We start from the raw sequence: 24,082 nt of genomic DNA, 5'->3' as shown, positions 1-24,082 counted from the left end.
CAACTGTATGAAATTACATGCTTTCACTTAAGGGAGTTTTATTCCTACTTGCACTTGGAAAATTAATAGGTAATTAAAAAAAAAAATCATGTACTTAACCATTTCATAAAATGGAAAAACAGTTGATCTGTGAAGCTGTTCAGTAATGCTCAAGACAGCCCTTAAGGACAAATAGAATTATAGCACAGTATTTGGGGTTTTTGTGCTGAAACTTCAAGTCAAAGTCCCTATTTGAAAAGTTTCTCTGGATATTTTAATGGAATACAGAGATGTGAGATACTTCCCAAAGGGGGGCAGAGAGAAGGATCATTTCACAATGTTCTGATTATGTCACGATTTTCCTGTACAAGGAAATCTCTAGAGTCAGATGTCTACAATACCTGTTTAGTTCTGAAGTCATCTGGGAAGACCAGCATGTAAAGGAGAAGAAGCATCACGGACTTGAAGACCCAGTACTTAAAAATCAAATCCATCTGACTCCGATCAGCATTATTTTTTATTGTAGGGATGTATTTTTCATCTGATTTATTTTTCAGCCCCACACCTCCTCCTGTATCCTGACTCAGAGATTTTATTCTCCCTATACAGACATCATTCTGAAGAAGGACTTTCAGCCAGTCTTTTCACTGTTTTAGACAAGCTCATCATTAGGTGGGGTTATTCTGCTCTTTCCTAACAGGAGATTATCTTCCTTTTTCACCCCGATTTCTAGTACAGAGAGGAATGCATTACTTGTTGAACAAATAGTAATCAATAACTGAAATGCTTTATCTGCTTGTTTAATAATTGAAGCTAATAATATGCTTTAGTTAAAAAGCCTCTTCATTAAATAGAATGTAACTTATTCCCTTACCCCTCCTCTCTACCCTACTTTGCAGACATTTGCAATGACAGATGTTTCTTTCACTGCCATGTTTTTCTGTAGAACCATAAATGCAGAAAAACTGTTACAAAGCTCCATCCTTAACATTTGTCCAACAGAAATTGCAATCTTGCATCTGAAGGAAATGTTATCCCTCTTAAAAAATCAGGGTAAAATTCCTTCTTGCTTCTTCCTCCTCCCATTTGTTTTTTTCTTCCTGTTTTGCAGTACACTGAAAGATCCTCGTTGCAGCTTACTACAGTTCTGTACAACATCCATCAACATGGAATTCCAAAGAAAGCTTTATTCACAGCTACAATTCTAATGGCAGCTTGTAAAAATAATAAGAACTTTGCCCTGAAAAGCAAATAGTGTCAGAGAAGAATTATCACATACCTTGAAGCTGTACTGCTTGGAAATTGCTACAGTACTGTGGACCAAGCTTATTAATCATCTCTATGGTTTCCACAGAAATAGCTTCTTCAAACAAGTATGTGGGGCCAAAGCGCCAAATCAAGGAGGACTTCTGTTTCCAAACTCGAGGAGTAGCTATATACCCATAGACATCAATAAAAGAAGAGGGATCCATGGAAACACAACTACCTGGTAACGTCTGGAAATACCGCATCTGCAACAGAGGAAGAATTTACACACAGAATCTGCACACCCAGAGTCCCTTGAGGTCCTTTCCCAGGTGTGGCCCGCCTCCTCTTTCCTCACTGAATTCTCACAGCTGTGTAAGATGATTATCATCAACTACCGTTTAGAATTTGGACTTCAATAAGTAATACAAACGTAAGCATTATAGGAAGTTCAAAGCTATCTATTTGTTTAGGGAACACAGTCAAAATCATTTCAAGTGTTGGCAAACAAAATTTGGTTGTTTTCTGTTTTTAACCTCATAACTCAAACTGACCTTCAACACAGGAAGCCAGATTGTGCCTTGTATTAGCCACTCAGAGAGCAAACAGTTTTTGAAGAGCACAAAGTGCCAAAGTGTGTTAGTTAGCATCAGTGAAAGCTAAGTAGTTTAGGAGATCAGAGCAATTATTTTTGGTAACCAAGTAAAGACTCAGCTTTCTCAACTGAGGCAATTCTAGAAAGAATTAGCTAGAATGTTTTTTGTACTGTAGAGTACTTCAGTGCTTCGCTCAGCCTCCAACAACCTGCTGTTAGGGAGACTGCTAGAACTGACCAGTCTCTCAGCTAAGATACATAGCACAGTGCTGGTCAGTAACAAGAAGCAGGACTCTGTGCTTAAATGAATGATTATTAGTTCTGGTGCCACATCATACACCTCTCTCCCCCTCCCACTCTCTGCCTTTTTGCAACCCAAAAGCAGTTTTTGATGTTGTTAACAACTGCTGTACAACTACCATTTATTACACAATCTTTTTTTCACAGTAAGTCAAGAAGGTTTGCATCATGTCAGAGAACCCAGCATAGGGACCATCTCTCATTTACTAAATGCTTGTATTATTATGAGCTGTTTCACTGTATATTGAACATATTTGCTGTGAATTCTTTAATCAATTGCAATGCTGAGGCCTAGTTTTATTGATGACTTTCAGTCTCATTTGAAGGAAGGCAAATTAAATTAAATTTTCATTCTTGAAATGGATATAGGTCCCAAAAGACATTTAGAAGACAGATAATTTTTCTCAAGTATGTGAAAGAGAATATTTGGAATTAAGCAGGTTGCTTTTACAAAGGAAGTAGAAAGCACACAAGTGAGCTCTGCATATATTAAGACTGATTTGAAGCACGGGAACTGATTGGAAGAGACCAAGGTTGCAAGTTCCAATTAATGATAGGGATCAAAAAACTTACAAACCAAAAACACCACACGAATTAGAGCCAGAATAGAAATAGGCTGCATTTTCAACACTCATGCATTCAATATCTATAAATCAAATCACAGTAATCATGTGAGATTAACTTCAAAACCAGGAGCATGATGATGATAGGAACTGAGGGCTCTTCTCATTTGTCCTGTAGATTGTTTTCTTGAGATATCTCACACAAACTAAGAGCTCTTAATTCACCATTTTTTCTATGTGAAAACCCCTATGCAGAAGACAGACTGCAAAGAAATTACGTCTGCTTTCCGTGAACATAACCCAGGGCTACCTGTAAACCAGGTAACCCTGACTCAAGTTGGATATAACCAGTCAATACTGCCAACTTATCTGCTTACTAGGGGAAGTGGAAACGAGAAAAAAACACTCATAACCTAATTCAAAGCATCAGTGTAAGCCGATAAACTTCTGAACAGCAGCACAGGTATTTCCTACTTGATATGGATTTCTCTTTCCATCCAAGTGCAGCGTAGATATGTATTTCTTATGTAAGCAAATACGGTTGCACTGAGAAGACATAGTATGTGGAAAACAATACAAAACCAAATGATATGGAAGGCAAATGCTAAGCTGTAAGGCACAAGTTCTGTGCAGTTCTCACCTTTGCAGAGCCAAGCATCTGACCATTTATAAATGCCGACACAGTGCAGTTCTTCTTTGCTTCCTTAGCAACTGTCACTGTGAGATGATGCCACTGGCCAGTGACCAGCAGCTTGCCACAGCCAAACTGGACTTGCTCTGGAAATGGGGAGATATTTTGGACCTCTCCCTCAGGTTCCATGATATCTAACAACAAAAACAGTGGACAGTCAACAGAAAGTCTCTCACCTCCCCCTGCCTCTGGAATACAGCTATCAAATATGACAGAAATAACGTCTGTGAATATACCATGAGCTGATGCTCTTCCACTGAATGTCTATAAAATGTACCCTAAAGGGACCTGAGACTTACAACTTCCAAGACTCCTCCAGGAATCTGATGAATGCTGTAAAACTAGGGAGAACTAGGACAAATTCAAAATATTAGATGAAATGAGAACCCCTTAGGCTACTCAATGAGTTAGCTGACAAATAAATTCCTAGCACATTCAATAGATAAAACTCTGTAACTTAATTTGTAGTTCTTAAGAAAAGAGGCAAGCTGGGATTTTTAAATTCATCTACAGGAATCAAAACACTCACAACTACCATGAAATTCCCACCTACTGTTCTCATTCCATTTCTATCCTTCCCTGGAAAGTTCAATCAAATCCACATTTGAAGTACCTACTGTACTCAATGAGGACAAAAGGAAAAATGCTAACAAGGAAAAATGATGAATAGGCTGGCATGATAGAAAACGTACAAAATGAGGAAAGAAAATAAGCTGTTTGATCAGGAAGCTAGACCACTCCATAACTCCTCAGTCCTACACTCCAAACACATAAGCTGCCACACTAGAACAGACAGGAACCAGCTGGTTCCTCACATCCAATCCCCACAGCTTTGCACAGTAATATAGCTCATGTTCAAAAGCTTCCCTAGAGTATCTATTAGTTTTATCACTTACTGCAGGCCACAAGATAATTCTCAGTGTTTAAAGCAAACTTAAATATGATCAAGAACAACATGCTGCAAGAAGAAAACCAAAGATGCAAAGTGTCATTAACACCACAGAACAACACTGCAGCTTGACGGAGAAAAGCCTCACCAAGTGGCTGGAATTCTACTTCTTCTGTGGAAATGACCAAGGAACCATCCTGAGGGGAGAAGCTTACTGAAAAGCAAACAAATTCCTGCTCTGTTCTCGACATGTGCCTCACAATAGTGAGGAAACGGAGTGGGTGACTGTTGTGCACTACACCAAATTTGCTAACCAGAAACCAGCAGGAGAGAGTCAGACCACTTGAGGGAGGGAACATTCTGCTGCCTGTAGATAGAAAAAAAACCAAGTGGTTAGGAAGGTGGCTTCTCTCTAAGCAGGCACTAGCAGACTTTTTACTGTTTGATTTGTAGCACAATGTTAGAATTTGAGATTTAATTTCCCATCTGTTTTACTAGATCTTACTGCCTATCTTCAATATCAGAGACTGCATACACAAATGCACATGTGTGTATAATTGAACTAAAACTGGCTGCTGAGAAATTATTACTAGATCCCTACATCACAGACTTAATCATATGGGTAGCACCAAGCCATAAACAACATTAAACAGACTCCATAACAATCAGGAAGCAAAAGGTACAGTATGAATAACCTTTTTCCACTAAACGAAATACAGGATTTTCATGTATAGGAGAATCTTGAGCATTAACTGACAATTTTTACTCTCTCCCTGGAAGATAATTTAAAAATCTGGTATTTCTTGCTTGTTTTCTGAGTAGCTATGTTTAAATTTACACTGCTGAAGTTAATGTCAACACCTAACACTGCTAAGCTGCATGTGATGTCTAATTTTGGACAGCTGAGTTCTACAGCTCAGAGCTGTACTGGGACACAGATGAAAGTGTATTAAAGCACACAGTTTATTTGCTACTATTTCTTACAAAAATGGAATGCCTTTAATGCACCAGGAAAATCAGTGTTTTCAGAAATCTGAAGGTGAAGTAGAAAGTACTTACCCATGCCAATTCCACCTGAGACAGATTGCTCTGCACTTGGGCCCAATACAGTGGCTAAAGTAGGGAGGTACAAGCACCTATGAAAGCAAGCAAATATTCATCAGAGAAATGGAAAGTCATCCCTAAAGAGCATCAGTATCTTAATACCGCAGAGTCAAGGTAGCAAGGCATAGACCATGCTGTCAGCAATAAGTTGACACACTTTCTCTAGGTCAAATACGCCGGCAACTTTACTGCAAGGAAGGAAGCTAAAGGGCACAAAGGAACAACTAAGATGAGAGATCTGACTAGTAGTGTCCAGATTAAGGTCTTGGGATGAGTGCAAAGCAGCAATACCCATATCCTTCCATGGACATGTCAAACTCCACAAATGATGGAGCCAAAGCAGTGCTATGGAGCTGTAAGTTTCGTGGTGATGTCATGGAGATGAGACTCATTGCAGTCTGGAGTGCCAATGCAGATCCCTTTGACATCCAAGGCGAGTTGCTGAGAGGCACAGCTGTCTGAAGAGCAGTTTTATTGTCTGCTGCCACCTTCTCTGCAGATACAAGATCAACGAAGTGCAAAGTCAGACCAATAACTGCAATGCTTTGCCTGTATTCAGTTTACCACTAAGACGTAGCTCTATATGAGGCATTAGCTTTTTAAGTAATACAGCCTTAGCAGTCTGCAGAAATCCTCAGCAGCAGACAAAAGTATAGCATTGAAGGAATCTCAAAATGGCAGGTTGGCAAGAAAGATGAGTTTGCAGAAGTGATAGACAGTCAAGGTTTCTCTCCATGTCTTCATGCAGCTCTGAACTCCATTTCCAGTAAAAGATTCCCAAGCTTTTTGATTCCATTTCTCCTCACACTTAGAAAAGTCAGTATCACCATAACAAATGTTTACAATCAGCATGTAGGAGAAGATATAAAAAATGATTGCAAAGAATATAAGTCTCAAACCTGCAACAAGCTATATTAGGTATCTTAAGCATGAGAAGTGCAAAATACTACCAACAGTAGCTTTTCACGTGAAAAACAGAGTAGTTAAAGGACTGGGATAGCAAACAGACCATACAAGCAGGCAGACTGCTAAGATATCCTAGGGATTATAAAAAGCACTTCTTATTCACACATTTAACTATTTCCAACTGTGACTATCTTGGGACAGCTCATTCCAATAGCAATTTTCTGTCATTATACAAACATCTATAATCCAGCTACAGAATCAGTAATAGGCTGTTCACTAAGTGCTTACCTTCATTCAAACTTGCTTCAGATGAATCACTCTCCTGACATGAAAGAACCTCAGTATTATTTGTGTTAGTCCATGAAGGTACTGACAAAGAACCTCCCAAACAAAGAAACTGTCTAAAAAACAATACAAAAAAAAAAAACCATACAATCAAATCAGTATACGGGAGTAATAGCAACCATGCAATTAAAACTCAAACCGAGGGAAGAACAATTTTCTGATTGGAAATAAAATTTTAAAGATATCTCAAATAAAACTGAAGGAATGATTTCCACTGTATCACAAACACATTTGGGCTTATACCTTCCATTTCAAAGTTTTCCTGTTGGAAAAAAATTAAAGGTTTCAATTTTTTTTAGCAGTGCTTTTTTATTAGTATTAATTTCCCTTCCCCCCCAAAAAAAATCCATCCACTTTAAAAAATGAACTTTGGTTCCATTTTTTATTAAGACAAATGCACTACACACCTGCACTCTGATCTCTACCAGGTATTTCATACCAAACCTCTGTGAGAATTTAAGGAAAAAGCCCATCCTCAACATAGAAACAAAACTTCACTTTTTATTTCTGCATCTGTCCTTAACATTGACCTGAACCAAGTGAATCACTTAAACTTTTGAGGAAATAGCTTATCCATACCAGGGCAGAATAATCCTAAATAATTCTAGTTGTTATACAATAACTTAGTTATCATTCATGAATGGCTTTACAACCCTTGCAGAGATGATGCAGGAGACTGAAGACTTACACCAGCTTCAGTAATTCATTTAATCAGATATCCTGTCTTGCTAAATCAAGGTGTCTCATGGAGTTCCCAACTATCACAGGCTTCACAAAAATATTCACCACTACAGCAAATTCATTCAATTAGAAATCATGTGATACCTTAACACATCTGGCTCAATAGACTGTGAGGCAAGCTTCTCAAAAACTCTTGTGAGGGGCAGATGCAGTGGATGACTCTCATTGCGGAAGGCGTCTTGGCAGGAAGTTATAATAGTGCTCAGCAAGCCAGCTCCACACATCACTTGACGGCTCTTCTCTGACTTCACCAGGGACTGAATATGATCAGCCACAGCACATTGGATTTCCTGAGAAATCTGGAAGACAGATCTGAGGTCAGCAACCAGAAACTAAAACTGCACATGACAAGTGAACTTTGTTTTGCAATTGCTGAGTCTCTGGGCATAGAAATGTGGCCCCTCAAAAGAACCCTTAAAGCCAGTCTCATGTGCAACTATATGGCTGTTCTATGCAACTGTGCACCTGAACACTCTGGATATATCCACATCTGAGTAACTGCTCAGGTATCTGCAGTTGAGCTTTCCCGTCACTCCACCGTAGTAGCAAAAGGATGACAGCAATCACCTCTCATGCAAAAGAGAGAAACAGCTAGGGCAGGTTATTAGACAAATTTCAACACCAATACAGTTACTCAGAACATACCTAACATGGGGAACCACAAGAACATGATCTGCTCTGTGTTCTGAAGGAACTGTTGTTTAAGCAAAACAATGTAACAAAGCCCTTAAACACTTACTGGTTTTGCTGAACTGATGCTTTACTTCTTCACTGCTTCTTAATGGTCTTAAAGAAGCATCTGAATTCTCATAAATTACCTTTAGAACAATTTGCTGCCACTTAAGAATGAAGTCTATCTTGTTGACCAAACCAGATTTCCTCTCAAAAGTAACTGTTCACTATATTTAAACAAATCTTTTTATTGTTCTTCATCCTCAAGAGCTCTTTGGCTTTCTGACACTCTTCTAGGAAAGATACATAAACTTCAAAAAACAAAGAAGAGTGGTGGTGGCAGGCACACAGATTGTGACACAACTCAAACAAAAAGAAACTTCACTGGATTTTGAACAACCTGGTTTAAGCGTAAAGTGTGATTCAGCTCTTTTGTACACAGGCCCAATTTGGAGAGCTAAAAACAAACAGGACAGATAAAAAGTTTACAGGAAAGTTCTTTTTAAGAGTACCCACAAACCAAAAGCCTTAACTGCAACACTTAGGCAATAACACTTATACTTGCATTTTCATAAACACAGCTGGTTTTTATACCTGAGATTTTTTCAGAAAAATCTTCTTTTCTATCTCAGAGCATTCGATCCTAGTGAAACAAGTTCCAGCATGCTTCCAAATAAAAACAAATCTCCCATCAGAACAAACTTACATCACTGTTCTTCAAAAGAGAGGAACTTACTCCCACTGTGAGTATCAAAAGCTCACAATCTTTTTGGAAAAATTGTTATTTCACACCACTTTTTCACAGGTTGAAGGAAAGCCTCTGGGCACATAAAGCCAGGAGAGCACAACTAAAGAAAGGTACAGGTCTTGGCTAAGTGAAAATACTGGTTTACTCCAAAATAAATATAATAAAACCATAATGTCATAGAAAAACATTGATCATTTTCATGAGCTTAGCAGCTTTGTCAATACTGGCATTGCCTTGTTTTGAATAAAATGTGCTGTTTTCAAGGATGTTAGTTCCAGTAAAATGAGATTTTAGTGGAAATATTAATGATGGACAGAAAATAAGGCTGTCTGTTTCTATACTCATGAATTGATTTTCCTAACACATTACCTGCGCCATGAATCAAAATATTGAAGGTGAAATTAGAATGCAGTTGGGCTCACAGCTCTACTTCAGATTAGAGTTAAAAGGTCAAAATGTCAACTAGCAATTTGCCTGGATTGTTTAAGTAGTTCCCAGATTCTTGCTCTTAAGAACCTATAGTTTCCAAATTTGGTAGTTGATTTTCCATCACTGTTACTCCATTTCATAATGATTATGTGATGTGAAAAATGATTAAGAACTTTGAACCTTCCGTGATGAGGATTAATTTCATAAGGATTTTCAATTTTCCTATGTTTATGAATGATGTTTCAATAATTGAACGTGCATTTGGAAAACGAAAATTCTTTTCAATCTCAGAGCACATCTCACTTGAAAAGCTATCAGCCCTTCACAGAAAATTAGAATTAATTTTCTAACAGATTGCAATTACCTGGCAAAGAAATCAAGGCATCAAAGTAATCTTTTCAGAAACTCAGGGTTTTATATCATGCTTTCAAATGAAAAAGTGAACATCCTTGGGTTTAAAAACCATTGACTGTAGTTTGGTTCTACTTCTGAAAAATCAGTTGTGCGTTTTACTCTTTAAAATATGTATTATAAAAAAGCACTCAAAAATTAGACATAGCTAAAATTCATGATGCACACTTCCCAGCTGCAAGCACATTCTCATTCAATTACAAAAAATTTGCAGATGGTCTTAACAAAGTTTACTTTGTTAACAGTCTGTGTAACTTAGCTTTACAAACATTCAGTACAACTGGTGCTCATGTGCTCTTCGCAAATGAGCGGGAAAAAGCAGCACTGTGAACTACATACTACTGCATACATGAACTATTTCTACTTCTCTAGCAGGATGGATCTAACTATAGGTCCATCTTAACTGCACCACGTAAGTTTTCTGTTACAATTTCAACTCCTGTCTCAGTAGAGCTCGTAAGAGAAGCCACAGAGCTTTCCTTCTTTGAATATCAGGTCTGCTACTACCTTCTAGAAAAGAATATATATATATAGTACCAGGTTTTGACCATTTGCAGTTAGTCAACAAAACCTTTTTGTAATACTAAGAATTCCTTTGTTAATTCTGGTACTTAGTTTTTGAAGCATGCAGTAATGCCATCATTAGTGAATAAGCACCATGATAATCTTCTATGCGAACAAACTACATACAGTTCAGTGGAAACTGGTATATGAGTCCCACACAAGAATAAGACCAATAACCTCTGAACAACATCTACCAACTCAAAGACTGTCTCTTGGAAATTTAAAGTCTTCTAAGCAAGGTCTCATATCCACATGACATTTCAATGATTTTATCGTATCTAGAAATTGTAGCAAAATCTGTTCTCGACTTCTAATTTTCTTTTGGATGGTCAGAAGAAATGGTTGATCTGCAACACAGTCTGTTTTATTTTCAATTATTTCTTCTATGCCAACATACTCAATGTTGCCTTAGCCCATCAATGCTTGGGTCTGACAAAGGTCACCCATCAGCAGCAAATTTGGTAGGAAATGGATATTATTTCTGAGGACAGAATCAAAGCACGTTACTTTTATTGAGTTCCATTAACATTTCCCTAAAAGCAGGGCTTTCTCATTGCCATTCTGCTGAAAGCAAAAGATTTACACTTGACCTGGCCCTATTCTGATTATTTTGCTGAGTGACTCCTTAAAAGATCTATCATAGCACTAAAAACAAGCTGTAAGACATGAGCTACACTATGTATTCTTCACCACTGCTCCTTAAAAATATATGTTATTTGACTCAGCATTAAACTCAGTGCAAGAAGCCTCCTTGGATTTTTTTTTTTAAAGAAAATCTTCATTAAGAAAGCTGTATCCACAAAGAAATTACTTCATCTCTCATAACTATCAAACCAAAAGAAAAAAAGAAATAGCACCATATTTGTTACAGAGAAAAACTCCAAGGGAAATTCCTTCAGTTTCTACCCTCCTTAACTAAGTCACTTAGTTCCACTTGTTGCATCAGATCTTGCCCTGACTTGCATTTTCCAAGAAGGACTTCATTTCACAATTATTTGTGCAGTGGCATATGTTCAAAATAAAGGCATTTAAGTTAAGCATTATGAGCCAGTACCTGGTAACATCATGCAGTTACCCAAACAGAAAGACAAGTTTCCATTCATTCACTCAGCATCTTTAAACAGAATTAGTCACCAAAAAAATATGGGTAAAACTTCATCATTTTCTGTGGCTCATTTGATGAACAAAATTTCAAGATGTGTTAAATTCTATCGAGTCTACTGAGCATAACAGTAATCCCATTCTACCTGAGGCAATTCTATTCACAATGGCAATACTAAACAAGCGCTATCAGTAAGAATTTCTTATTAGTTAAGAAAAAAAAGAACAAGAAATGAAGGAAAAATGAACACATTTAAATACAAGAGAGAAATTGCTTGAATTTGTGCTCTAGACTTTCATATTTTTAAGAACACTGCCATCTACTGAGAGTCTCACGACCTCTCACAGCTCAGCCACAGAGCAAACTGATGCACATCCTTAAATAGCACTCTCTCATCCAATTAACCATCCTACCTGTTTTCCAGAAATTAATTATTGCCGTTATCAAAATACTCAAGCTGATGCCTTGGTTCCATTACACAGCATTGAGATGCGCCAGCAGTTAGTTCATCCAGAGCTATGCAAGGTGGGATTGCAACTCTCTGGTTTTATTTCAATCCCTCCACATCTACATTAACAATTCAAATATTTCAGATAAGACAGAAGAATGCAATGTAGGCAAGTTATTTGTTCTGATTCCCTGTGTGTATGGGAGGCCTGACAAAGCAAAGTGGAGTCTAAGTTACACTGTAAATTTACAGACTTACAGATCAAAAGGGACAGATTGTTCTGGCTACTGGATATATTAGCAACATTTCAAGAACTGTCAGTGGGCTAGTTCAGTTCATTCTTCGCTACCATTCATCTGATTTTATAAAAGATAACCAAGCCAAACTTAATCAGGATTGCAAACTAAAGCCACATAGGCAAGACACAAAGGCACAGATAAAGTTGTTGATTGTTTTGAAAGAAGTTTTGGCTACTGTGTTGCAGAAAGGGAATGTAGTATACAAAAAAATATGGTAAAGCAAAATTCCTGGGATTAAAAGGAATTTTAATGATGAGGACATAGAATAATTAATGGTGCTTGCATTGCTGGTGTACTCACATATTAAAGAAATGTAGCCAATGCATTTTGTGCTTGTAAGTTTGTGACGTCTCAGGGTCAGGCAGTTTTAGCTACAACCATAATAGGTGAGTGTACTTTTTACTAAAGGTACTCCAGAACCCATTCATCTCCACACTAAAAATGTTATGCCTGCACATGGCTTCCAGCAGACTTGCTCAGAATGGAAAGAAACGTCTAAGGTGAGCACATGAGAAGGTAAATGAGAGCACTTGAAACAAAGACGAGGATGGCTGGCTGTATTTAAGTAGCTTCTGTGCCTGGATACACAGGAGATGTATAGTGCACCTACAAATGTCTGCATTTGTTTTTGGGTTTTTTTTTTGTTTGTTTGTTTTTTTAAATCTGTGAGGAACCACAATGCAGTTCCTGATCATAGACACTCCATTAAGTGAGGGCAGCAGCAGAAGTGTTCACACATGCAATTAAGGCAACTAAACACAGCTTTTAATATTTAACTAATTATAATTTATTTGAAAGGAACAACAGTAATTTTTGTCAGTTAGTGGCCAGCTCAGCCAACCATCAGAACCACTATGCTTATTTGGTAATGGAACTTAGAGGCCAGAGACATGCTGTTTAAAACAGCTTCACCATTATATCAGAAACCAAATCAAAAGTAACATTCACTTGTCCCATTCCCATCTCTCTACTTGAGTGTAGAAATGAAGAAGTTATTCTTATTTTCTTCATTTTTTCCTCACTTATACCCTGAGGAAATAAATGACCTCACTTCAGAAAGTGGAACTATTCTCTCCCCCCCTCATTCCTTGGGTATGACTCCACATTCTATAGTAAAAGTGGAACACACCTTACTCTCAACTTTGCAGTATTCTGGAACCCAGACCAACACACTGCATCAGATAGGTGTATGAGAGCTTCGTCAAACAAATATCCATGAATTCTTAATTGTTCTTATCTGGTCTGGCACAGTGGAATTTTGCGCTGCCACAGCCAGAACTGCACAGTAAATTCTACTCTTTTCTAACGTGGAAATAATTAATTAAATCTCAAAAATGAAGCTAGGGAAGAGTAGCAGATAACCTATATGGCTCATACTCACCTGAGAGTGTCCCTCTTTGTACAACTTGGGCAGCAGCCTCACCATAACACAGACAGCACCTGGATTTACAATGACACAGTCCCTCATTTCCCACCTGCAGGAAAAAAAAAAAACATAAAAGTTTTAACATTACCATTAACAGCAGCAAAGAGGGTTTGTTCAATATTCCAGCAGAGCACAGCATTAAAATTGCCTGGCAGTAACAAGGCTCAGCATTCTTAGCAGTAGCTACTCCAGGCACCACAGGTTCAGCAGGATCAGAGAATTATCTCTGGGTGCAGCTCTGAATTGGAGTGGTGATGCACTTTGTCAGAAACACCTACCCCAAATAGATTTTGAGAGGAAAGCAAAGACAATACCTAACAAACAAAATTAGGCAGAAAAAAAAAATGTGTCACAATGTACTTTATAGGCAGTATAAAGAGTTTAAGTAAAAGAGAAGGCATAAAATTTTGGGCAAGGGACATAAAAGGAGGATAAAAGTCTTTATTAACAACCGTTATTCTGAATGCTTCAGTGCAGCAAGTAACATGTAACACTGCCACACAGTGACAAATAACTCCTACTGCACCCTCAAGAAATAGTACTTCAAAAACAGCAGCTCATTTGCTGTATTTCCTGCCCCCTTTAGGAAATTCATTTTCAACTTAAGCCTGCTGTAATCAAACTGACTCCCCAAAGCCTGCAATTTATCCATCTGTAACACTAAAATAAATTGCCAGGCAGCGTGTACAGCTCTAACAACCAACAATTTCTAAAGACTTGATCATTGAAGAAATGCAGTTACCTCAGAATCCCATCATTCCTTTTAAATATGAATTTTATTTCTGATATGCCACATAGCAAATGTAAAACATGACCTACCAAATCATAAACACCAGAGAACAAGAAAGTAAGACCATCCTTCAAAAAAAAAAAAAATCATTAAATAGTTAAGCCTCTGTCATGGTTTTCTTACTTTTGAACACTGTCTGCTAAGCTTAGCACTATTTTGGGCTTTTAAACAGAACAAATGAGGAAAATCCTGAGCTGAACCAGTACCAAACTCATCCCACCAGCACACGCTCCCTCAAGAATAGCGGATCAATGTATCACATAAGTCTTATCTCTGTCCTCTGTGGTTTTCAGAGATGCCTACATTTACTGGCTTATTTCAGTAGAAAAGCTGCCTCCTTGCTCCTACAAATACCCCAGCCTCAGGGTTATCCAGCTGGCCTACTAATCCAACCAACTACTCCCTTTACCCCATCACTACTGCTGCATGAATCCCAAATACACCCTGCACTAGCCATTACTTACAAGTAAGACATGATGGCCAGGGGATAAAATGAAAAGCTACAAAGGATCTAAAGAGCCATTAGCACAGTTAATCCACCCAACAGCAGCTGCAGCAACCATTCTGTTGGGGTGGGCATGAGAAGCAGCTTCCCTCCCAAAGTATGGTCAGCCTTACTAACATACCTTGCAGCAAGAAGTCTCAAAGCACTAACAAAAGGAAAAACAGAAGATGGTTCAAACATTAACACAAGAGCAGGAACACAGAGAGCCATTTTTCAGATGTGAATGAAAGGTTGAAATCCCCTTTTACCGAGCAGCTTGTTGCATCATTGACCACAGAACAGTGTAAGGGGCTATGAATATTACCCAGTATAAGTGCCAGTTTTCCCATGTCTGAGTCACAGGCTTCTAAAACTAGAATATCGTATTCTTATCCCTCTCCTCAGGGCATATTAAACCCATATCACAGGACAGGGCATCACAGCCCACCAACACTGACTGCACTCAAGTTCCTCCTTTCAATTTGCATAACTCCCTGCTGAAGATTTCAGGAGGAAGTGAATGTGGCGTACAGCTAGGAGGAAGCTGCTTTAGGGGAACTACAGGCTTGCAGGAGCTCTGAGAATGTCATTTCTTAGTTTCATTTTCAAAACAAAACTACTGGAGAAGTATATATGCTGTACATCATGAAAATTGACAGTTTGCTAGAATACATTTGGCTTTGTTTGTATATAGCGATGAGCAAGGGATAGTTTAAAACAAAGGTTGAAGGAATCGTCCATTACAAACATTGAATTTTTTTTAACTGAAGTTCTAAACAGAAATATTTTTGAGAAAAGGACTGCAGACACAGAAAAGGGCTTAATATCTCAAAAAAAAAATTATGAAACAAATAATTCAGAAATGATTCATAGCTGAAAGCTACACTGATTTCTCATATAGCCCTTCTTTATTGCCATACCCCATTATATCAGGAATGCTCATGACCATTCCTTTTTCATTTTTCTCTATGTTATACAACTGGGTGAATCAGCATGTGCACATGGGGGTACACACTCAGGCACACATGATTAGGGGAGCATTTAAAACAACTTAAAAGCTTCTGTTTCCAGTCATCTGATAAAAACATCTTTCCATATTACTAGAAAAGCCAAAATGAAGTGGGGAATGTCCAAACAGATTAAATGCTAGCTTTAAGTCTCAACAACCCTTTCCTCAGAATCCAGTCCTGCCCACACACTAAATATGCCAGAACCTTCAGCACTAACTGCATAACTCTCAGTCTTTTGCATCCCACTGCTCCACTAAACATTAATGCTTACCATTATTTAACCTTTCAAAAAGATATGATTTCTGATGTCCTGGGATTTGAGTCTGTATGACTAAATTGTTTGTTCTAGGGAAATTTTGCCACACCTTGCCTGTTAACTACCATATAAAAATGCAGATACTAGTCTTATTATATTGCCTATAGTAAATCAGAACTTACTTCTCTTCAGAGTTCCCCCATAAGCTATAAGCAGAGGCACATAGTTCACTGACTGGTCTTTTGGAAAACACAGGATGTTCCCCTTGAGCTGGAGTTCCTTCCTGATCATCTCTTGATGCCTCACCCATCTCCGACTTTATTTCCTTGAAGTAATCCTCCAGATGGAGGGTTCCTTTGACCATATGATCAAGAAAACTCAGAATCCATATGCAGTTCTTCAGCCATGTTGGGAGAGGTTCTGAAGAACAAAAAGCTGCATCCAAGAATTCCGCAAATGTCCTTGTCTTCTCAAGGCTCAGAGGATTGTGCCATTCTCCTTGTGTCCAGAAGCAGCCAAGTGACCCAAGATCCTCTGCCATCTTCTCAAAGAGGCCATTCCTCTGAAAGAAGTTGCTGTTTACAGGGTCCAAGTGTAGAGCTGCTGTTATCCCCTGAAGTGTATAGAAAACAAGCTCCAGTATGCAGTTATGCCCAACTGCTGCCCACAGACCACATGGAGGATCCTGCAAGGCCCCTTCCATGTCTGAGAGAAGAGATAGAAGTCCATTGAATCCACTGCAAGTTCTGAAAGCTGAATGACTTTTGGGACTGTTCAGTATTCTTAAGAGTGACTGTAAACATTGGGAAGAAAGGAAACAAAAGAAAAACTTAAAATAAAGGGCAAATATGTAGAATATTTTTAAATCACAAGTTTCTTTTTTTTTGTTAAATTCTTTCAATGAAACATCACTATCAACAACAAAAATCATTGGCTAAAGCAGGGTCACCACTGTGTAGTGGTGCTCCTTTTACTTTTCCCCATGTACCTATGAAGTCAAGTATCCAAGATCAGAACATATTCTCAAGAGAAAATCCACATAGTGAACCTGTGAGGTAGGGAATAGTGCTCACAGGAATAAAGCAAAGAAATCAATTTTCCTGCACTGTATATCCTAGCTAATTAGGCTGGAGGTATTGTTTCAGATGTTTGCCTATTCTCTGACCAATCTTTTCAAACTCTCTTTAGACATCTTGATTGAAGAAAAAAAAGCTGGAATAAAAAAAGCCTTCAAGTCAGATCCAAAGACAATTAAGTCCACAGGTTTTTCTCTATTTTCAAAGAGCTTAAATTGGGGTATATGCTAAGTGCCACTTGACAATATTAAGCAAGCATAAAAACCAGCGTATTCCACTTGTAAATTTTTGATGCCACAGGTTTGCCATTGCAAAACAAATCTAGTAAAGTCATTAAGAGCTAAAATAGTGGAAAAATAAAAAACAAGTTGCTGGGAAACAGCCTTCTGTAATTTAATGTAATCTCTCCCAGGTTTTTTGGATGTTCCACTATGTTTTGCAAGGATGATGCCCTTTCAGGCACCAGAGATGTTCCAAATGCCAGGCTGCATCTTTCACACAGATTGAGATCATTTTAAATATAGTTTTCCTACAGATATCCAATGAAAGAGATTTACTTCACAACCTGCTGAAGAGCAGTTCTAACAAATGTATCTCCCTGTAACAGGATCTGTGATTGTGAGTAAAGGTTTCTAGAACTAGAGGGGGAAGGAAAACACCATTACTGCCATTCAATTTTGTATAATAGTGTATCAAACCAGGCAGAGAATTCTGAACAGGGAGTAAATTTAATAACTCAGAGTTGAAGTTATCAGGATGGCTTTAACACATTTCAGAGAAGGTCAACAGTAACCACATTTCCTCCAGCTCTAACTCAGTTAGAATTTAATCGCCTATGAGTTAGTATTCCTCTGTCTTGAACCTATAAAACTGATGTCTGCTGGAAAACCCCTAACTCAGTTAACGTTAACAGAATTTATTTCACATTCCATTATTTGTTATTCCTCATAATTGTCTACGTGCCACACTGGAATACGGCACTCCTAATTACATTTGGGCTCAGGCTTTAACAGCTAAATATATATTAGCAAATCAATCTGAATTTGTGTATAATGCAATCACAGTCCCAATAGATGCAGATAATAAATTCATTTGCTTACATTATGTTTTAATACAGTTATCATTTGTCAGAATTAGCCACTGAAGCTGCATTTATTTTCATATTAGTTTGGACACTGTACTCAACTTCTGCGTAAATATTGTTAAGTTTACTGTTTCATATTAAAGCTATAAAAACAAAGATGCAACAAAGTTTAGAGTAACATGGTATTTTTACCACAAAAGCAACTGCTATATTGTGCTGAAAGGTGAATTCCATTCACACTTAATAAAGAAGGTAAACATTGATTTAGTTTCATGCTAACACACCACTGCTTTTTAGTTTGCCGTCCATGAACTAAACCAAATTAAAGCACGTGGATTCTTTCCCCTGCTTCAGTTGCTAACGGATCAAAAGACTATACACACACAATAGAGGCCCCGAGTAGTTCTAATTTAACCCTCCAAACATTCTTTTCCACCAACTTACCTCTGTTTTTTCCCTAACACTCTTGTACCCAAGAGCATATCAAAATAAGGACAGCAAAGCTGCAACCTTGGAAACGTATGAGAATCAAGCTGTTAACCTCATGCCTGCCTACCCTATCTCCCCATCTTATTCTTCTACCTCCTGTCACATCCTCTCCACATCTCCATTTCATTCACATTTGATTGTCCATTCTCTGTCACATTAAATAGCTGCACCTAGAACCGCGCCCTAATATTTGCCACCTCTGTTTCTGTCCTGCATTACTAATCAAGTCTTCAAAATACTTTAGTCTGATACTGAGTGAAAGTGCTAACCATACACACAGACACTCATAAAAAACACAGGAACAGGTCTAGCAGAATCAAAAACTAGTTCATAGCTTTTTCTTCTGCTGCTCTTACTGTCTTGGAAAAGCACAGCGCTAGGGGTGAGATTAAATGCAATTTGCCACAAGCCGAGCAGTTTCCAAGAAAACAACAAGCAACTTAGAAGCCGTGTGAATTACCTTCAGCAGATCTAGTTTAAGATGCAGTTCCCCTTGAGTAGAAGAACAGAGTGCTCCAATAACAATGCTCATATATTCCTCATAGTTAATGACTGATAGCTGCTCCAAGATGCTGAGAGTAGCACCCCTGTAGCACTCGTCATCCAAAAATATCTTGATATACGGCACCATTCCGTAGTCCTTTAAAACAACTGGGGACAAGTAAGGTATCATTTGTTACTTAAACTATTCTCTACTTGTAGTTCTCAAATGCATATTTTCAGTCTATGGTGCCACATTTCTACAAATACAGAAGAGTCAATAAAGAAGAGCAAGTTAAACCAAAGGACATGAACTGAAGAGCACAACAAGTAGGAATAAAATGATAGGATGATAATGGTCTCTAATCATTAGAAATGGTAATTTCCCAATACAATAATGCATGAAATGATACCTAATTAGTTTTCAGATTAAGCATTCCTCTAGTTTATGAAGTAGGCTTGTTTGTAAAAATACACTCACACCATGCAAGTTGAACGTACTGAGTGGATTCCAGTACTCAGAAGATCCTTTTCACTCCTGTCTTACTCTGTTCCATTAGACTCCCCACACAAACCTCTCCCACGTGTGCCAATACTGTATTATATCTAAAGGGAAGCTAAGAAATGAAGGGGAGAGATTCCTTAACAGGGTCTGTCATGACAGGACAAGGGGAAACGGTTTCTGAGTAAAAGAGGGGGAATTTAGGTTGGATAAGAAAAAGGTTGTTTTTTTTTTTTTATGGTAAAGGTAGTGAGGCACCAGCACAGGCTGCTCAGAGAAGTGGTGTATGTCTCCAAGGACGGGGCATCCAAGGTCAGGCTGGATGGGGCTCCAAGCAACCTGTTCAAGCTGTAGGTGTCCCTGTTCATTGCAGGTGAAGCAGACAAGATGACCTTTAAGGGTCCATTCCAACACAAATGATTCTATGATTCTGTACATGAGTGTGATCCAATCTATGCCTGACCACACCAGGATTTCAAATACTAGATAACGTTGAAAAAAATCTGGATGAACAACCATTACACAAAACTCACATGCACTGTTCTGTTTTCCACAACTAAACTCCTTAGAGGTATCCACATGGAAGGAAGCAGAGCGACTACTACAGCAAGGCTAACTGTAGAGAAAGTGGTATCTTTGCCACATTTCTTCCTAAAGCAACACCTCCCACTGAAGTACAAAATCAGAAAGTTTGTTTGTGCTTGAGAGGCATCATGAGCATTTATCAAAGTATCGCAGAAGTAATGCAGTCATTTATAATTTCTTACCAGTGTTTCTCACACATCCCACAGTAAGGGCAGCCACCATCTTCAGCATTACAGCATTTAATTCCTTATCAGTGCCTTCTTCCAGACCAGGCAGAGAGGTTCCAGCTATTAGTGTATTGTTAACAACAAAAATTATACAAGATTTAGTTAGCTGTAGCTAGAGTATCTTAAATCAAAAAAAAAAGAAAACCAGTCCTCCAGCAAATTCTAGCTCTATTTTAAATATTACTTACAGGCTACTTAAACTCAAAGGCAAGCAACAAAACACAGACATGGCAGTGTGTAATGATCAGGATGCAATCTGACATTGGGAAACACAGGTCTGACTCTATCCTCTGCATCTCACATCTCTTGCATAACTACAGAAAATACTGAAAATAGCTATGTTTTTACTTCACATTTATGAAGCTGATGTAGTTGCCTTTTTGGTGATGCCTAGCAGGTACACACATGAGCAAAATAACATTATGGCTTCTGAGCTGTAAAGTGGTAAAATATTGTAGCAACAGGGAGTATTTAAGTACGTAAATTAAAAGTGGAAAACAAGAACTCCATGTTCATGCATATTCAAAGGCAAACACTACCAGGATCAGACTGTAAGCTAAGTTACTATTAGATCTAAAGACCTTGAAGTTTGCAGATTAAATTTCTGGAAACCAAGAGGGGGAAGCAGTGACCTCTTCACACAGTGTGTTCTCATCTGCCCCTCTTGATTCATATATCCAGTGTCAGAAATTACCTAGCTAATCAGTCACTCATTCTGTACAGTTTACATCACCAAGTAATCTAAGGCTGTAAAATACATCAATTGAGAAATGCAAGATAAATACCACAGTTCTCAGCAACTTATTGTGACTCCTTATTTAAGAACTCTCAAAATATTAGTTCTCTGATATCAAGAACACAAATCCATTTCCTTGCAGTTAACAGAACCCACTTTCTAGAACTTCTGTTGCAATTCATATTCAACTTACTGCTTAAAATAAATGCATAAAAATAATTCAATTTTGCTTGCTACATAGGAAGTTAAATCTAGTACTTTGGATTTCTTTATAACTAAATAACAGTCATACTGAAATTTAAATGAATTTCTCAATTCATACAGCACAAAATTTTATCACGCTTTTTATAAATCAGCAGTTAAAAAAACCTTTCAGATATGTGAGCATGTACCATAAATCAGCTATACTCAACAGTTACCACACATGGACTATTACCTTCCTATGAGATAACTATATAGGAGATAACTATATCAGATGACAATGGGTGGTATGTGATTAATATATTGCCAAAATTCAAGAAACCACCTTCCATAATCAGTCCCCCCAACTAATTGTTGTTTTCAGAGAAACTAAGTACTATGAAAAACTACCTATACTAACAAGTTGTCATATCAGAGAACTCTGAGTCAAGATCAGTTACAGAAGCATGGGATGAACAGTACCCTCCAGAGTAATTTAATACACATTGATAAAGAACAGTGCATGAACTCCTAAGAACAGCGCACAGAATGATATACAGTTAAGATTTCAAGAGGGCACCTTGGTAGGGCTTAGCATGACAGAAACATCCCAAATTTAAACTTGGGCCAGTTGGCTTCCAGACAGATCTAGCTACTCAGTAAATAAAATGTACCAATTTATTGCAGAAAGATGCATTCATTCCTATTGGTATGCCTGCCTCCGCAGTCACCATGAATGAGTTAAGTTGTACCTGACTTCCTTAGGATTTTGGCTTGCTTCCTTAGAAGTGCCAGCAGAAGGCCTAATAGCCCAGAGTCCCGAAATATGTCACTGAATAGCAGATCCTTCTTGGTAATGCTGAGAAGGCACCGGAGAGCTGTCAAAGTGCAGAAAGGCACTACATTTTCCTTTATCAAACACTGAACCTTCTTCAGAATTTCATGGGGGATGTAGGACAGATCTAAAACAATTGACTCTACCAGTCTGAAGAACTGGACCTGGACTGGATGTGGTTTGAAATGGATTATGTCAATAAACTGGTTGATAGGTTGCAGTGTCCATTCCAGAAGAAAGAAGTTCACAGTGTCCCAGGCCCATATGGTACCAATTGCTCCTAAGACTGTTCCACACAGGTGCTGATCATCACTTTTCTGAAAAATGGACTGCAAGACCTGAAAAGCCTGGAGGTTTTTGACTGTCATTCCTGTAAGACAAACACGTGAGATAGCCTTTTTTGTGCGTGTTCTGTTTTTAAACATCAGTGCTGTTTAAGCACTGCAACTACAGTGCTTAATCACATCCGAGACAAGAAACAAGATTTACAGACACACATCCTCAACCTGAAACCAGACTGTACAGCTGACAACCAGTTCATTTTGCTGTAGGTAACATTCAGGCTTCTGTAACATCAAGCACATAGATCAGTGGATGCTATCTATAACCCTTCCTCCATCTAAAGACATATAACAAAGTTTCATTTTACAACCCACCTACATCACCACATATATATACTGTACCAGAAGACCGTGTCCATTCATAATCAAACTGAGGTAATTGCGGATGTATAATATTGCCAGAAACTTTCAGTTCAGTTTTCCCACAGGTTGTAAGGCAAGTCAGCATATCCAGAATCTCATTCATATAGGGATCTCCTTCATTTTGCTGCAATCCCTCACATCTGGCAACAAAAGTTGGGACAGTCATATGTTCATGTCATTGTAATACTAACTTTTTTGGATAAAATCACTAGGCACTGCACACACAGGAGCTACCCATTTCTCCAACCTCATTTATTTTGTCATCATCTTGCTTTGTTTAGCCATCCTAGAAACAGTAATTTTACACCTTGGTGAAACATTCTGAATCAGAATGAAACTTAAAAATAGCAAAAAGGAAAATGGAAGAGTGGCAATGTAACAGTCCTCTGAAGATAAGGATGATACACTTTAGAAATGAGTATATTTCCATGGACTCTAAAAAAGGTAATTATCACCATAACAGTGCCTATTTTGGTGAGTAAAAAATACAATTTTTATGAGAAATCATAATTTGGAACAGACGCTTCACATGACTTTTTCGCAATCTGAGCCATGGTTGCATATAAAAAGTAAAGGCAGACATATGGTTGGCAAGGGGACGAATCTCTTGTGATGACTAATAGAAAGAGCTCACTCTTTTAGGAAGAGAAAAGCATTGTATTACTTGAGCTTTGTGAATCTAATATAAAACACAGCATGTCTCTCCTCTAAGAAGTGAAATAGTCTCAGCTGTGATCCCATATGTGCCCTAAGTTTAGACTGAAAAGAATGACTGTCCAAACTCTGATACAACTGTTTCTCATGTCATCCTACTCAATACTGCATAGAGGGAGGATAATTCTCAAGGAAAACTGCAGCATCTGCGTATGGTTTAGTGGCAGAGCAATAGACACTGAAAGTTAGGAAAATCTCAGAATATTTAAGCTAGGTAAGAAAAAAAAAGATTGGCTAAGAAAAAAAAACTAGTGTCCACTTTCAGCGGGGAAGAGTGTGATCAGCAGGATTCTCTTTGTTGAAAAAGAAACTCTAAGCATCAGACAATAAGAAACTTGGCACAGTTCAGGATAAGAGACATGAAATTGCATTCTTGAGCATCTGTACAATCTTCCCATCTTTCCAGCCTACATCAGTTAAAAAGAGATACAGACCTTACTGACAAACACTAGATGCCTTCTCTTATATCACTA

At 38.1% G+C, this 24,082-nt stretch overlaps 1 protein-coding gene across 5 annotated transcripts in view; it reads right to left on the bottom strand.

Annotated features, from left to right (window-relative positions):
- The window catches only part of WDFY4 (WDFY family member 4), a 118,919-nt gene that overhangs the window by 81,267 nt on the left and 13,570 nt on the right, over nt 1-24,082 (bottom strand). For all 5 annotated transcript variants that reach the window (XR_001467130.4, XR_005861169.2, XM_015288425.4 and 2 more), the window contains 13 exons: nt 22,875-23,035; nt 22,109-22,561; nt 20,396-20,500; nt 19,107-19,297; nt 16,180-16,790; nt 13,413-13,506; nt 7,443-7,657; nt 6,561-6,673; nt 5,658-5,859; nt 5,322-5,398; nt 4,411-4,629; nt 3,323-3,507; nt 1,259-1,490 (listed from right to left, as the gene is read on the bottom strand). Coding sequence is in view for 3 of the 5 variants with exons in the window: in XM_015288425.4 (XP_015143911.2) it covers nt 1,259-1,490; nt 3,323-3,507; nt 4,411-4,629; nt 5,322-5,398; nt 5,658-5,859; nt 6,561-6,673; nt 7,443-7,657; nt 13,413-13,506; nt 16,180-16,790; nt 19,107-19,297; nt 20,396-20,500; nt 22,109-22,561; nt 22,875-23,035 (2,858 nt within the window). In the remaining 2 variants the exon portion in view is untranslated. The remainder of the gene's footprint in view (nt 1-1,258; nt 1,491-3,322; nt 3,508-4,410; nt 4,630-5,321; nt 5,399-5,657; nt 5,860-6,560; nt 6,674-7,442; nt 7,658-13,412; nt 13,507-16,179; nt 16,791-19,106; nt 19,298-20,395; nt 20,501-22,108; nt 22,562-22,874; nt 23,036-24,082) is intronic.

Source organism: Gallus gallus, chromosome 6 (assembly GCF_016699485.2).
Source record: "Gallus gallus isolate bGalGal1 chromosome 6, bGalGal1.mat.broiler.GRCg7b, whole genome shotgun sequence".
NCBI classification, from domain to species: Eukaryota; Metazoa; Chordata; class Aves; order Galliformes; family Phasianidae; genus Gallus; species Gallus gallus.
This window is presented reverse-complemented; position numbering and strand designations above follow the sequence as displayed.